The sequence below is a fragment of the Coregonus lavaretus genome (assembly GCF_964263955.1).
Source record: "Coregonus lavaretus genome assembly, contig: HAP1_SCAFFOLD_570, whole genome shotgun sequence".
Taxonomy (NCBI): Eukaryota; Metazoa; Chordata; class Actinopteri; order Salmoniformes; family Salmonidae; genus Coregonus; species Coregonus lavaretus.
Window position 1 is genome coordinate 163,702 of NW_028159672.1, and position 15,784 is coordinate 179,485.

A 15,784-nucleotide genomic window follows, 5' to 3' on the forward strand; every position below is an offset into this window, starting at 1 on the left:
TTACCAAGAGCTGCTCTTATCTTAAAGCCAGGCTACCACCCAGGTTTACCAAGATGGTTCCAGGCTACCACCCAGGTTTACCAAGATGGTTCCAGGCTACCACCCAGGTTTACCAAGATGGTTCCAGGCTACCACCCAGGTTTACCAAGATGGTTCCAGGCTACCACCCAGGTTTACCAAGATGGTTCCAGGCTACCACCCAGGTTTACCAAGATGGTTCTGGCTCAGTGGAAGCCAACATAAAACATCAATTTGTCAAAACTGAAAAGAAACCACCAGAATCATGAAGACACATATCAGCTCTTCAAGGCTTTGCCTCCCAAATGGCACCCACTTCCCAATATAGTGCACTACCTTTGACGTGGGCCCATAGGGTTCTGTTCAAAAGCAGTGCACTATGTAGGGAATAGTGTGCCATTTAGGAGCCAACCAAGATATCTCCAGGTTAATAGAGTTTGCTTCACACTCCAGTGAAGTACACCTCTCCTTTTAGACCCTTCATCTCTGACAACAGACAGGAAGAAACGCCTTGAAAAGCTGCTCCCTGGTCAAGCTCCAAGCTGAAAATCCTCCAGGATACACACACACACACACAGACACACACGCACACTACACACACACACTACACACAGACACACACACACACACACACACACACACACACACAGACACACACACACAGACACACACACACACACGCACACAGACACACAGACTGTGTGCTCCTCTGGCCTAAAGATAAGATCGGGACACCTTCAGACAGTCCACCTCTCTGCTCTGATTAGAAAGTACACTTAAAACACACACACACACATATTTTTACACACACACACACACTCACAAGCACAAGGACGCCCACACACACACCCTCTTAAACACTAAAGACCAATTTGAACTCCAGCTCTGCTGATTTATGGGACGTCTCGTCCTCCTCCACTTATTTGATAAGGAATAAAAAAACACTGCTTTTCTCACAATATCATTGTCCACAGAGACAGAAACCAACCACTCCAACCATTCAATCTCAACAGCACCTCATTGACTAATGACTGATGATATGTTTAGGATCTGTTCCTCACAAGCCATTCTGATTTACTTTGACACTCACACACGATTATATTTATGCAAAGACAAAAGAGGCTGTCAGAAGCTCTCACTCTCAAAATCCCACCTCTGACACCAATGTAGCAAAGTCCAGATGCTAAGGGATTTCTCCAATAATCCATATGATTAGGCACTTGTATCTCTACTGTAACCAGATGCTCCTCACACACATATCTCAAATGAAGTTGTGGACCAAAATCAATTTAGTCTCCGTGACCATGCATAACAACCTGGTCTCAGAGCATTTCGTATTATTCTATACGAAAAATCCATATGATTATCTAGTCTATGAGACCAGGCTGCGGATAATGACAAGTTCCACATCCAAACAGAGTCATTTATTCTGCAAAGTCAAATGGACACACACACCACACAAACCTGACCCAGAACCAGTTGACTGCAGAACTACACAATCTGTGGACCCCAATGCTAGGCTACAGAACCTGTCATAATCAATAAACATCTTAAAATCAGTAAATATGGTCCAGGCAACGGCCTGTGACAAACAACCGTAGCAAGTGTAGCGCTGAACAAAATCGAAAATGGCACGTGCTTATAGCAGTGCGCAGCTCTGTGTCAAGAAACTGAGAAGTGACGCTTTATGTCAAGCTTTATGTCAACCAGATACAACATCAAACAACACAGCCCCCGATTCCGTTTAGATATTGTGCGTAATATCTAGGATGAGAGGATCAAGGAAATGTCACACTCACGATACTGAACATCATCACAAGTGGAACAGACCCTTTTCTTTAGATAATAAAACCTTTGTCTTACCTTCATGCATTCTCTGCAGACATAAAGTCAGGCTTCTTCTCCAACCGGGCATGTCGGTAAAGATGAAAGCGGTCTGTGAAAAGGGTTAAATTATTTTGTAGTAAGGCAAACAAACGATGTTGACGGAGAATGGTCATAAACTGCTACTTCTCTTCTGTTTAGCCTATTGACTGCAGCGAGCGGTGCAATGAGCGCGCTATTAATTCCCTCTGCGCCACTTCAGTGAAGAAGCAGGTGCGAGTGAGTCCCGGAAAGTGTTAGAAAACGAAAAAAAAAAAAAGATAATCTACTGTTTGACGTTGGCAGATTTTATGGGAGGTAGTCCGTTATTCGTTGCACAAACACACACCGCTTGGGAAGCAGAGAGACTGAAATCATGACTCAAAAGGTTACGCTCTCTCGGTCATGTGTTTGGCAAAGTGTATGATTCGCCCTGCTGCCTGCATGCCTCGGAACGGGAACACTCGGGAACAGAGCCGCCGCCGGTAGGCTATTCCGGTTGACATCTCACTGGCATCAGCAGTGCGTGGACGCAGAATCCACACACACACACACAGTGAGACACGCGCTCTTACACACACACAGACATAGACACACACACTTATAGGCCTTCATAGCTTCAAAGATGACTTCAGTAGCACTTCCATCACTTTTCTCTCAGAGAACAGGACGATAATGGTGATGATAATGGTGATGTTGAAGATGATTTAGTGTGTCAGAGACGTGACTCAATGTAAGGTCCTGGGGAAAGTAAAACAAAATGATCATGTTCTTCTGAGTCTTCCAGAGTAGCCTACCCCCTGTGGATAGTCCATCTGCAGGTGGCCTCAGGGGTACTAGTGCCCCACATTGAGAAACACTATTGTACACTAACACATAGTACCGGTGTGGGAAGCCGAAAAACATAGATCTGTAGGAATGAAAGTGAGTTATGCTTATGAATGTGTTATGAATAAGTTATAAAATCATTATGTAGGTGGTACATAATGATTCCATTCTCCCGGCTGCCAATCACTGTGCACCTTTCACTCACATGGCCACATGCACTTTTGGTCATCAACCAATCGCTGCGTGCCTACTAGGTACCCTTCAATAAAGTGTTGCCTTTAATATGGTCATATCTACTTACAGGCTCTGCACTCCCCAGATAGCATAGGCCATCAACAAAAAAAAGTTCCCTCCCTAGCACTCTCTTCTCAAATCTCGTTACACCCAATGCCAGTGTCTGATTCTGCTGCTTGGAGCTCCGCCTCCAGGTGTTTCGTGGGCACACCTCTTTTTGGTTTACCTTGTGGGTTCCAGGATTGCCTGGCGATGTTGCGGGGGGGGGGGGCTTTCAGGGGGTGGTCGATCCATCCCCATCTCCTCCTCCTTAACAGGAACCTGGCCGGTGTGCTCCCATAGGTCGATGTTGCTGGCCTTGTCTGACCATCTGATGTAGGGTTGGGAAACTCCAGTCCTCGGGCCTGATTGGTGTCACGTTTTCCCCAGCCCTAGATAACACACCTGATTAAACAACAAATCTTATTCTAAACTGGAGACAATGATTCGTTGATTATTGGTGTCAGATCTGGGGCAGCTGGGGCAGTCACATCACCAAACAGGCCCTCCCTGACTGATCAATCATAGAAAAAAATAGTTTAGCTTTTGGAAACAGCTTTTCCTTGAAGTTCTTTTTAATTATTTGAAATATGAAAACATAACATTCTTGTTTCTAACAATCAATTGGAAGAAAATCTTGCACAAAAACAGTTTAATATTTGACAGAACGTTATTTTTTACAAGCAAGTATGTAATCTATGAATGTTCTGAGCAGGTTTGAACATGTTTTAAATAAGGCATTTTCCCTCAATGGTAACCATTTAATATAATTTCGCCAGCCATTTGCACATGCATTAAACACGTCTCATTAGACAAACTATTAAAAATAACACTTCATTATTGTTCATTTATTAACACCTTGAAGTTCAGGAGCTGTGGAAAGGGGAGTTAATGACATGCAAGCGTGGACTACGTCTGAAATGGCACCCTATTCCCTAAACAGGGCCAAAAGTAGTGCACTATATAGGGCATAGGGTACCATTTCAGACACAGCCCTGGTGTTTAACTGAGACAAAAATCATTGGATCAAAAGACAGACTTCTCCTTAAGAGAATAGAAATTAAAGCTGGATCATCGTAAACTGAATGATGACACCTCAAATCGGTCTGTAGGGAAATGTCCTCATAAAATATGGTCTTAAAGTCTGTTAGAGAAAGAGAGAGAGAGAGAGGGGCCACTCCTGAGCTTAACAGGCTAGGTGGTAGTAGTGTCTCGAGTAGTAGCCCATTCATTCTCTGTAGGGGGTAGGAAGAGGAGTGGAATGTCCTTCTGTGCCTGGATCACTGCTCGTTCTTCGCTCCGTCTGCGATGGACGATACGGCTCCCTGGCCTTTGTTGACGTCGCTGATACAGGCCCACTGGCCGTCTGCCGACTCCTTCCACAACGTCACCTGGAGACAGCCGACAACAATATACATCAGAAAACAACACTGGACGAGAATGACAGGTAACCAAGGGGATCATTTGTGACAGCACTGATGATGGGATGTACGTGTATAAACTCACTGTACTTTTAGACCAGGGGTGTCAAACTCATTTTAGCTCAGGGGCCACATGGAGGAAAATCTATTCCCAAGTGGGCCGGACCAGAAAAATCATGGTATATATAACTTAAAAACAACAACTTCAGATTGTTTTCTTTGTTTTAATACGATCAACATACAACATAAAGCTGGAGCCTGAGGACAGTGTGTCCAAAATAGTACAAGCACAACATCACTATTAATCATAAAACACGTCAAGTTTATTTGAAAATTCTAAAGAAAAAGAACACACAAACACACAATGCCTCAGTGATTAACAGAACTGTTTCACAGATCACAGAACTATATCAGGGTGTCATTTCTCAGGCAGAAATGTAGATAAAAATAATGAAATCCTGTTCCCCAAACAAGTGCAAGAACCACAGAGTCAAGAATAGGTTAAATATACAAATAAAATAAAATCAATTAAAAACAATAGCACATCAACATAAAAACATATAAACATAAAGCTGGAGCCTGAGGACAGTGTCCAAAAGCACAACATCACTATTAATCATAAAACACGTCAAGTTATTTGAAAGTTCTGAGGACAAAGAACACACAAACACACAATGCCTCAGTGATTCACAGAAGTATATCACAGATCACAGAACTATATCAAGGTGTCATTTCTCAGGCAGAAATGTAGATAAAAATAATGAAATCCTGTTCCCCAAACAAGTGCAAGAACCACAGAGTCAAGAATAGGTTAAATATACAAATAAAATAAAAACAATTAAAAACAATAGCACATCAACATAAAAACATATAAATATAAATTTGAAAGCGTTGCTCAAACTCCCGTAACAGTCCCGTTATTTTATCTTTGAACCGCTTCATGTCTGCCACATGTTGGGTCGCGCACACATTTTTCAGACAGGGGAAGTGAGCTGCATCACCACCGGCAAGTTGCGTCTCCCACAATGACAGCTTTAACTTGAAAGAACGTATGCTGTCATAATACTGCGTGACAACTTTGTTGCGCCCTTGCAGCTGTTTGTTCAAGTTATTCAGGTGCTCTGTAACATCCACCATAAATGCAAGGTCCTGCATCCATTCTGCGGAATGAAATTCTAACACTGGTTTGCCCTTTTCTTCCATGAACTGTTCAATTTCTTCTCGTAAATCAAAGAAACGCCTCAGCACAGCACCTCGGCTTAACCATCTTACCTCAGTGTGGTATGGCAGGCCATAGATGTGGTCTTTCTCTCTGAGAAGGCTGTCAAACTGATGGTGATTCAGGCTTCTGGATCGGATGAAATTAACAGTTTGGATGACCACCTTCATGACATTATCCATCTTTAATGACTTGCAACACAAAGCCTCCTGGTGCAAAATACAGTGAAAAGTCAAAAAATCACGTCCTCCATTTGCAGATTGCACTTTCTCTCTGAACTTTGTCACAACGCCTGCTTTTTTCCCGATCATTGAGGGCGCACCATCTGTAGCCAGGCTGACAGCGCGGGACCAGTCCACTCCGACCCTGTCCAGCGCGCCGACGAGTGCGGTAAAAATATCAGCTGCTGTCGTTGTATCTGTCATCGGCACCAACTCCACGAACTCCTCGGTGACGGTCAATGTGTCATCAACTCCGCGGATGAAAATGGCCAGTTGTGCAACATCTGTAATGTCCGTGCTTTCATCAATTGCAACCGAAAACGCAATAAATGACTTTACTTTTTGCTTCAACTGGCTGTCCAAATACACTGAAAGATCGGAAATCCTGTCTGCAACTGTGTTTCTTGTCAGGCTGATATTTGCAAAAGCCTGCCGCTTTTCAGGGCACACAATCTCCGCTGTCTTCATCATGCATGTTTTTACAAATTCACCCTCACTAAATGGTTTTGAAGCCACTGCGATTTCATTAGCAATGAGGTAGCTAGCTTTCACTGCAGCGTCACTGATGTCTCGGCTGTGAGTAAACACAGACTGCTGTTTCTTCAGACCCGCCAACAGTTCATTCACCTTCTCTCATCTCCGCTGTCCTTGAAAGTTGTCATATTTGTCGGCATGAAGACTCACATAGTGGCGACGAAGGTTATATTCTTTCAGCACTGCAAAATGCTCTGAACACACCAAACATACAGCTTTCCCATTCAATTCCGTGAATAAATAGGATGACCATTTTTCTTGGAACACTCTGCACTCTGCGTCCACTTTTCTCTTTTTTGACAGAGACATATTGGGGCAATGAGGGTGCCAAAGCACATAATGTTAAAAGTAGAAGCCCTAATAAATATCGTGGGCAAAACAAAGTAGCTCATTGGCTGCACGTGCTTGACCTACTTGCTCTGCCCCGGTATAAACAGTTTGCTTGCTTAACACAATTGCTATTGCGCCATCCAGTGGACGCAATTGGAACAGCAGTTTATTTTATTGGAAAATTGCAGCGCATTTTTATACTTTACAAAATTATTATTATTATTATTATTATTTTTTTTTTTTTTATCATCTCGCGGGCCGGATTAAACCCGTTTGCGGGCCTGATCCGGCCCATGGGCCGGACGTTTGACACCCCTGTTTTAGACGCTTTGGATGAAGTATCTGCTAAGTGGCATAAATGATACATTGCTGGGGATCAAGTTTATTCAGCTGCCTGGTAAAAGAGTAAACACTTCACCACTGACCGTGTGTGTGTGTGTGTGTGTGTGTGTACTGACCTTGTTATCCCCCCCAGACACAGCCAGGATGTTTCCAGTGATGGACCAGCTGACATGCCACACCACGTCGTTGAACTTGTGGAGGAGTTTAGCCGTCCACGTGTTGCCTGAAGGGTCGTCACACGTCCAGATGAATACCCTGCCGTCCTGCACACACAGACAGCAAGAGAGATTTTTTGTTAGGTGTTTTTGTTCCGAGATAAAGGTCAGACACTGACTGGCAGATCAGACCACAACAAATTGTTTTTTTGTGCAGTTCACAAGGTCCCAACACATTTTAAAAGATGATATAACAGGGTTGTGTGTTCAGTTCCATTTCAATTCAGGAGTGCCTTTTACTTTCAATGAGAATGGAAACATCCCAATGTTAAATAAACGGACACTTTGTTAGAATTGCAATAATTCAATCAAACTGGAATTGACCCTGAGCAGTTTGCTGGTTATATGAAATGAGCCAAAATCACAAACACTGTAGGATCTTGTGGACCCCAGGAACAATACCTGGGGTCATTCCACGAATAGGTGCCGTTTGGACAGGCAAACTTTTAAGAAATTAACTTTCAAATACCTCTTCTTTCAACATTAAAATTATATGGAGGATATGTTTAGCCTACGGAAAACACCTTTTCCCATCTCAGCCATTAAAGTCCTATGAACTAAGAGCATTTGTTCTGCATTGTACCACACCGTCTGCCAACTCTGTTACATACACTTATGTACAAGTAGACAGACCCCTTTACTTCCCCCCCCCAAAAAAAAACAGCTCAATCTACACACAATACCCCATCATGACAAAGCAAAAACATATAAAATACAAAAAACTGAAATATCACATTTACATAAGTATTCAGACCCTTTACTCAGTACTTTGTTGAAGCACATTTTGGCAGCGATTACAGACGAGTGTTTTTGGGTATGACGCTACAAGCTTGGCACACCTGTATTTGGGGAGTTTCTCCCATTCTTCTCTGCAGATCCTCTCAAGTTCTGTCGGGTTGGATCGGGAGCATCGCTGCTCTCCAGAGATCTTAAAATCGGGTTGAAGTCCGGGCTCTGGCTGGGCCACTCAAGGACATTCAGAGACTTGTCCCGAAGCCACTCCTGCATTGTCTTGGCTGTGTGCTTAGGGTCCTGTTGGAAGCAGGTTTTCTGTATCACTGTACTTTGCTCTGTTCATCTTTCCCTCAATCCTGACTAGTCTCCCAGTCCCTGCCGCTGAAAAACATCCCCACAGCATGATGCTGCCACCACCACCATGCTTCACCGTAGGGATGGTGCCGGGTTTCTTCCAGACGTGACGCTTGGCATTCAGGCCAAAGAGTTCAATCTTGGTTTCATCAGACCAGAGAATCTTGTTTCTCATGTTCTGAGAGTCCTTTAGGTGCCTTTTGGGAAACTCCAAGTGGGCTGTCATGTGCCTTTTACTGAGGAGTGGCTTCCGTCTGGCCACTCTACCATAAAGGCCTGATTGGTGGAGTGCTGCAGAGATCGTTGTCCTTCTGGAAGGTTCTCCCATCTCCACAGAGGAACTCTGGAGCTCTGTCAGAGTGACCATCGGGTTCTTGGTCACCTCCCTGACAAAGGCCCTTCTCTCTCGATTGCTCAGTTTGGCCGGGCGACCAGCTCTAGGATGAGTCTTGTTGGTTCTAAACTTCTTCCATTTAAGAATGACAGAGGCCACTGTGTACTTGGGAACCTTCAATGCTGCAGAGATTTTTTGGGAACCTTCCCCAAATCTGTGCCTCGACACAATCCTGTCTCGGAGCTCTATGGACAATTCCTTCGATCTCACGGCTTGGTTTTTGCTCTGACATGCACTGTCAACTGTGGGACCTTTATATAGACAGGTGGGGTATTGCGTGTTGATTGATGAGAAAAACATATTTTTTATCAATATTAGAATAAGGCTGTAAAGTAACAAAATGTGGAAAAAGGCAAGGGGACTGAATACTTTCCGAATGTAACGGTTTACTAAGTATTAAATAAAAACATGTTTGAGATAAACCCAACATTTTCTCATTGATCAAGTATCCCTTGTACAAATAAACGTAATATCAAACTGATAAAGTTAGTTGGGCCTCTAACAGGGTTGACGATAACAGGGTTGAGTTTTTAGGTGAAGATCAGCCATTACTCCTCATGTGGTGCAGAGCATGGGACCACACGCTGTTCATTAAATTAGGAATTATACATATGTTCCACACATAACGATAGTTAAATCAAATTCAAGTTTTCCTAATATTAACTGATAAAACAATTATAAATAGACCAAAAAGAGAGAGAAGACTTACTTCCTTTTCCACCGCTGTTCAGAGGACCCAAACAATGCTGTAAATCATTTAATTTGGTGGAATGGTCCAATGTTTTTAAAAGGGGTAAATTGTTTGGGTTAACCAAACAATGGAATGGTCCATTGTTTTAAAGGAGTAACCATTTTAACAAGGTTGGCATTAGAATGAGGGACACACATAAAGGCTAATCACATGAATATAAATAATCATCGTCAGAAATAACTGTCAAAGCAGCAAAATAACTAGGCCTTTACAATGATGGTGAAACTTTGAGACGTTTTTGGATTAAGTGGGTTAAAATCTTCCTAGAAGTGACACAGGGTTGACGGAGGGACATGTCAAAATGCAGAAGTTTAGCATTTTAACAAGCCTTTATTCATATTAAAAAAATTGATTTATTGAATTCTCAGTGTGGTCTATATTAAAGTGCACTTCATTTAATATATCAGGCTTTTAAAATTCAATATTGGTGCATAATTTCTACTTAAAATATAATTTTAGTGGAACGACCGTGCTGCTGCTTGTTCAACAGCTAATTGGGATTCTAATACAATCACATCTTAATTTGAGCCAGTTTGCTAAAGCAGGAAGATAATCCTGCAGCAACAGAAAATGTGAATTATTATGTGGATTATAATTCATGGGTTGATACATTTTTGGTAAGGGAAAATGAAGTCTGAAATGTTAAAGTGGAAATTACAAACTTCAGAAGCCTTTTTAAACCTCAAATACACTACAGGAAAGTTATCCTGTAACAGGGTGATCAAATAAAGATCCTACATCTGTACCAGCCATACAATGTTTTTTTTACTGACAGTAGGTTACCTGAGAGCAGCTGGCAATGGTGCTGGTGGGTAGTCCTATGGAGGGAGCCCAGCCTACATCTCTGACCCAATCACTGTGAGCCTCCAGCTTCTGGTCCTCCTTCCATTGGCCATCCTCCTCTCTAAGAAAGAAGACACACAAACCTGTCTGTCAACCATTTTATTCAAACTCCTCACTTGCCATCGGAACCTATTTGGTAACACCTTACATAAAGTTGTTCACGCTGTTATAACTATATCATCATGTTGTTATTACAAGAGAATTGATGTTAATGCAAGTAAGTAAATTGTAAAGATTTGAGTGATTTCATGGAACTATACAGTGCCTTCAGAATGTATTCATACCCCTTGACTTATTTCACATTTTGAGTTCTCTCCCATCTACACAAAATACCCCATAATGACAAAGTGAAAACATGTTTTTAGAAATGTTTGCACATTTATTGAAAATGAAATACTGAAATCTAATTTACATAAGTATTCCCACCCCTTTGCTATGACATTCCAAATTGAGCTCAGGTGCCTCCAATTTCCTTTAATCATCCTTGAGACGTCACTACAACTTGATTGGAGTCCACCTGTGGCCAATTCAATTGTTTGGACATGATTTAGAAAGAAACACGCCTGTCTATATAAGGTCCCACAGTTGACAGTGCATGTCAGAGCAGAAACTATACCATGAAGTCTAAGGAACTGTCCGTTGATCTCCGAGATAGAATTGTGATGAGGCATATATCTGGGGAAGGGTATAAAACAATCTGAGCGTGTAGAACGTTTCCAAGAGCACAGTGGTCTCCATCATTGGGGAAAATATGGAACTACCCCAGACTGTGCCTAGAGCTGGCCATCCGACCAAACTGAGAAGGAAAGACGTGACCAAGAACCTTGGCTGAAATGGGAGAACCTGCCAGAAGGACAACAGTCTCTACAGCACTTCACCAATCTATGGGAGAGTGGCCATGCGGAAGCCAATCCTGAGAAAAAGGCACATATGACAGCACGCCTGGAGTTTGCAAAAAGGCACGTGAAAGAGAGCATAAGGCAAAATATTCTGTAGTCTGATGATAATTTTTTTTAACTCTTTGGCCTGAATGCAAAGAGCTATATCTGGAGAAAACCAGGCACAGCTCATCACCCATCTAACAACATCCCTACAGTGAAGCATGGTGGTGGCAGCATCATGCTATGGGGATGCTTTTCAGCTGCAGGGACTGGGAGACTGGTAAGGATAGAGGGAACAATGAATGGAGACAAATACAGACAAATCCTTGATGAGTACCTGCTTCCGAGCGCAAACATCCTTAGACGGGTGATTTACGTTCCAACAGGACAATGACCCCAAGCATACAGCCAAAGCAACACTGTAATGGCTTCAGAACAAGAATGTGAAAGTCCTTGAGCGGCCCAGCCAAAACCCAGACTTGAATCCCATTGAAAATCTGTGGAAAGACTTGAAGATTGCTGTTTACTGCCGCTCCCCATCTAACTTAACAAAGCTGATACAGACATACGCAAGACGACTCAAAGCTGTAATCGCTGCCAAAGGAGCTACTACAAAGTATTGACTCAGGGGTTTGAATACTTATGTAAAAGAGATATTTCTGTTTTTTATTTTCTATACATTTGCTAAACATTCTAAATACATGTTTTCACTTTGTCATTATGGAGTATGTATGTAGATGGGCGGATTTTTTTTTTTACAAATTGGAATTCAGGCTGTAACAACAAAATATGGAATAAGTCAATGGGTATGAATACTTTCTGAAGGAGCTGTAGCTGTGTTGTAAATAAAACAGAAGCATTTCAATAACAGAGAAGATAAGACACCCTCCAATCATCCGCTACTTACTTCCAGAGCTTGACCAGGTTGTCGCAGCCTCCTGAGACAAACCTCTTGATGTAGTTGGGTTTCTGACCCGACGGCTGGTCTATCAGACTACCTGGCACCACTGCTGGAGCCCAGCTCACTGCGTTACAGCCGATCTAACAGGACAGAGGAGGGGGTTACAACACGCAGTCACATACTGACATGTCCAGACCAAGGAAATTAATTCATATGAACTCAATTAGGACTATGATAACCAGCAGGACAGTCACAACTGACATTTTACACTTTAGGTTTATTCATATTAACCCAGCCCTAGAGAAAATACTTAGTGTCTACCCTGGACGACGCTGGGCCAATTGTGCGCCGCCCCATGGGTCTCCCGGTCGCGGCTGGCTACGACAGATTCGAACCAGGATCTCTAGTGGCACAGCTAGCACTGCGATGCAGTGCCTTAGACCACTGCGCCACTCAGGAGGTTACTCACTGTGTGTGCATTGCTGATCTTCTTAATGTCCCACTGTTGATCCCCAGAGCAGGTGACCAATGAGATGGCACCGTCTGAGCTGCCACAGGCCAGGATCAGACCAAAGTCATAGGGACCCCAGCACACTGAATTCACTGGAAACACAAGAAGGAAGACAGGAAGTACTCATTAATATACACTAAAAACACAGAGAGCTTCTGACAATGCTTAATGGCAGTGTTATTCATCCCTGGTCTTGAATAGGGTTTGATCGAAAGTGAAATTGAACAACACATTGCATACCCTGTGGGTTCCAAGCACCCACAAGGATTGAAGAACTCGGTTTGAATATTTTCAATAAGATCATTGAAAATATTCTAACCATATACAAAAATGTATGCACTCAATGTACTGTAAGTCGCTCTGGATAAGAGTGTCTGCTAAATTACGTAAAATATGAATTGAATACATTTGTGAGTTATTTACCGGGAATGTTCTTACCTGAAGAGTCGTGTCCAGTGTACTCGTACATCTTGTCCCAGGTTCCGTTCTCTTCCTTCCATATGATCACCTTCCTGTCATAGGAACATGAGGCCAGGATGTTGCCATACATGGGGTGAGCCCAGGCCACCTGCCACACAGGACCCTCATGGCTGCAGAGAGGGGAGATAGAGGCAGAGATATCTGGATACAGCACTTCACAGGTAATGGAGAGAGGAGATGAAACAGGGACATGACAGTTCACTCTGTGTGTGCTGGAAAATAAGTATTGCATCTCGCTCATTGCAATATCTGCGGTGCTGCTCGTGGGCAATTTCCTTTCGCTGAGTCGACCCCTAATCAAGCAGAGTCACGTCTTACCCTCTCAGGTCCGCCACTAGGATTTGTCCTCCGTTTTTAACATCGAAGATCTTGACAGACCTGTCAGAAGAGCAGGTGGCCAGTCTGGTGCCATAGTAATCCATCTGGGCATCATGCTGAAGACGCAACAGGACATCATATGACACAACAGAGCATGTCATAAGAAGAGGTCAAAGGTTGCAATTATTATGTTAGATTAGTCACAGTAGAGTGAGTTAGCTACTAAGATTAGATTAGATCGGGGATAAATAAAGTACATTCAGTTTGCTACAGCTGGTTGAATTATAACATACGTTAGCTAGTAGCTGTCACATAACAAAAATTTAACGTTACTTACGATCATGTCCTCGTGGGAGGTGTCCACCGTGTTGATGACAGAAACCTATATTTAATGAAACACAAACACAAGAAGTGAGAGATTATTTGAAAGAACGCCAGTCTAAAATAATAACGTTCCGTTAGTTAGCTAAATCTAACTTTGCTAGTTACACAAACTAGCTATCAACGTTAGTTAGCTACTTAACTAGCTAGATAGAAGCTTGGTGAACTAATCGCAGAGATACCGTTACTGCATAAAACAGCATTACAAGATTTTGTAACATATATTACCGTATACTTAACGGTCTATTTAGTAGTAAACAATAAGTTTAACTTTATAAAAAATACACTTGTGGAGCTTAGCAACTTGACAAGCTAGCGTTAGCTATCTAACGTTAACAGTTACCTTGCTAACCGGCTAATTAGCTAACAACTGCAGTCAGAAATACCAGAAATTACGTTACTCGCCATGATTGAAGATTATCGTAATGAGTTTGTCCCTAAACAGAGAAATGCACTGCCAGACGTGTAACTCTATTATCAATGTATCTCGGTTTTACGATGTATCAAGAACGTTTTTCTGAACCGACGTGGCAACAACTTTACAATCACTGAAAAAACAACTTCCGTGTGCGTGCGCCAAGGTTCCGGTTGAAACAAGCATTGCGCTTACAAATAGTCCCGCGAAATAAAAGTTCCTATACGTTGAGCATTAGTTCCACCTGGTGGCAGTAGAAATGGCAAATTAATTTTACTCATAACACAGTGGTGCATATTTCTAAAGCACCCTGCAAGTGTAATGTTTCCCAGTTTGTTCTTGGCCTAAGTTAGTTTGTCACTATTGCCACCCTCTCTAGCCATTTTCTCCAGCTAAAACTTCTGCTCCACTATTTCAACGTTTTTATCCATAACTTTGATCATATTTAAATTGACTGTAACTGGTAGTCAAGATGTTGAATGTAGTATTGTACCACATCTCCAATCTATTGGAGAAAATGACATATACTGACAAAATACTTTCTGTAAGAAAGCAGACTGCTTTGCAATGCAAGTTTGAGTGTGGAATGACACAGTAATAATGTAGCAACAATGACTGTCATTTTTTTCTGTGTCGGCCACTAAGTATGTTTGCCTACTTTTATGAGAATTTATTAGTGTCTTTAAAAGTAGTCTATAACCTTTCTCACCTATTAGGAATGATAGACTATGCTTTAGTGTGTGTAGGCCATAACAATAATCTAAGACAATGAAGCCATATTAATGTCAAGGTTATGATCATAAAAATACATGTAAATCAACTTTCAGTGAAGAAAATAATTGTTGTGGTTAAATGACTTAAAAATTACAATGATCATAATACTGACAGTTTAAATAACGTCATATGAGAAAATAGAAAAATAGAATAAGTACTAACCGCAGGTACGGGTCTCTTTCTCTACCTGACCCCATGCTCCGCAGGTACGGGTCTCTTTCTCTACCTGACCCCATGCTCCGCAGGTACGTGTCTCTTTCTCTACCTGACCCCATGCTCTGCAGGTACGGGTCTCTTTCTCTACCTGACCCCATGCTCTGCAGGTACGGGTCTCTTTCTCTACCTGACCCCATGCTCTGCAGGTACGTGTCTCTTTCTCTACCTGACCCCATGCTCTGCAGGTACGGGTCTCTTTCTCTACCTGACCCCATGCTCTGCAGGTACGGGTCTCTTTCTCTACCTGACCCCATGCTCTGCAGGTACGGGTCTCTTTCTCTACCTGACCCCATGCTCTGCAGGTACGGGTCTCTTTCTCTACCTGACCCCATGCTCTGCAGGTACGGGTCTCTTTCTCTACCTGACCCCATGCTCTGCAGGTACGGGTCTCTTTCTCTACCTGACCCCATGCTCCGCAGGTACGGGTCTCTTTCTCTACCTGACCCCATGCTCCGCAGGTACGGGTCTCTTTCTCTACCTGACCCCATGCTCCGCAGGTACGGGTCTCTTTCTCTACCTGACCCCATGCTCTGCAGGTACGGGTCTCTTTCTCTACCTGACCCCAT

At 42.8% G+C, this 15,784-nt stretch overlaps 1 protein-coding gene across 1 annotated transcript; it reads right to left on the reverse strand.

Annotated features, from left to right (window-relative positions):
• Positions 1 to 3,539: 3,539 nt before the first annotated feature.
• On the reverse strand, positions 3,540 to 14,384 carry LOC311122575 (protein SEC13 homolog). The gene is made up of 9 exons (XM_084196916.1): positions 14,219 to 14,384; positions 13,770 to 13,814; positions 13,433 to 13,548; positions 13,073 to 13,224; positions 12,593 to 12,726; positions 12,130 to 12,263; positions 10,282 to 10,402; positions 7,166 to 7,312; positions 3,540 to 4,373 (listed from the first exon to the last, which is right to left on the reverse strand). The coding sequence occupies exons 1-9, from the start codon at positions 14,219 to 14,221 to the stop codon at positions 4,263 to 4,265; spliced, it is 963 nt and encodes a 320-aa protein (XP_084053042.1). The 5' UTR covers positions 14,222 to 14,384; the 3' UTR covers positions 3,540 to 4,262.
• Positions 14,385 to 15,784: the final 1,400 nt, after the last annotated feature.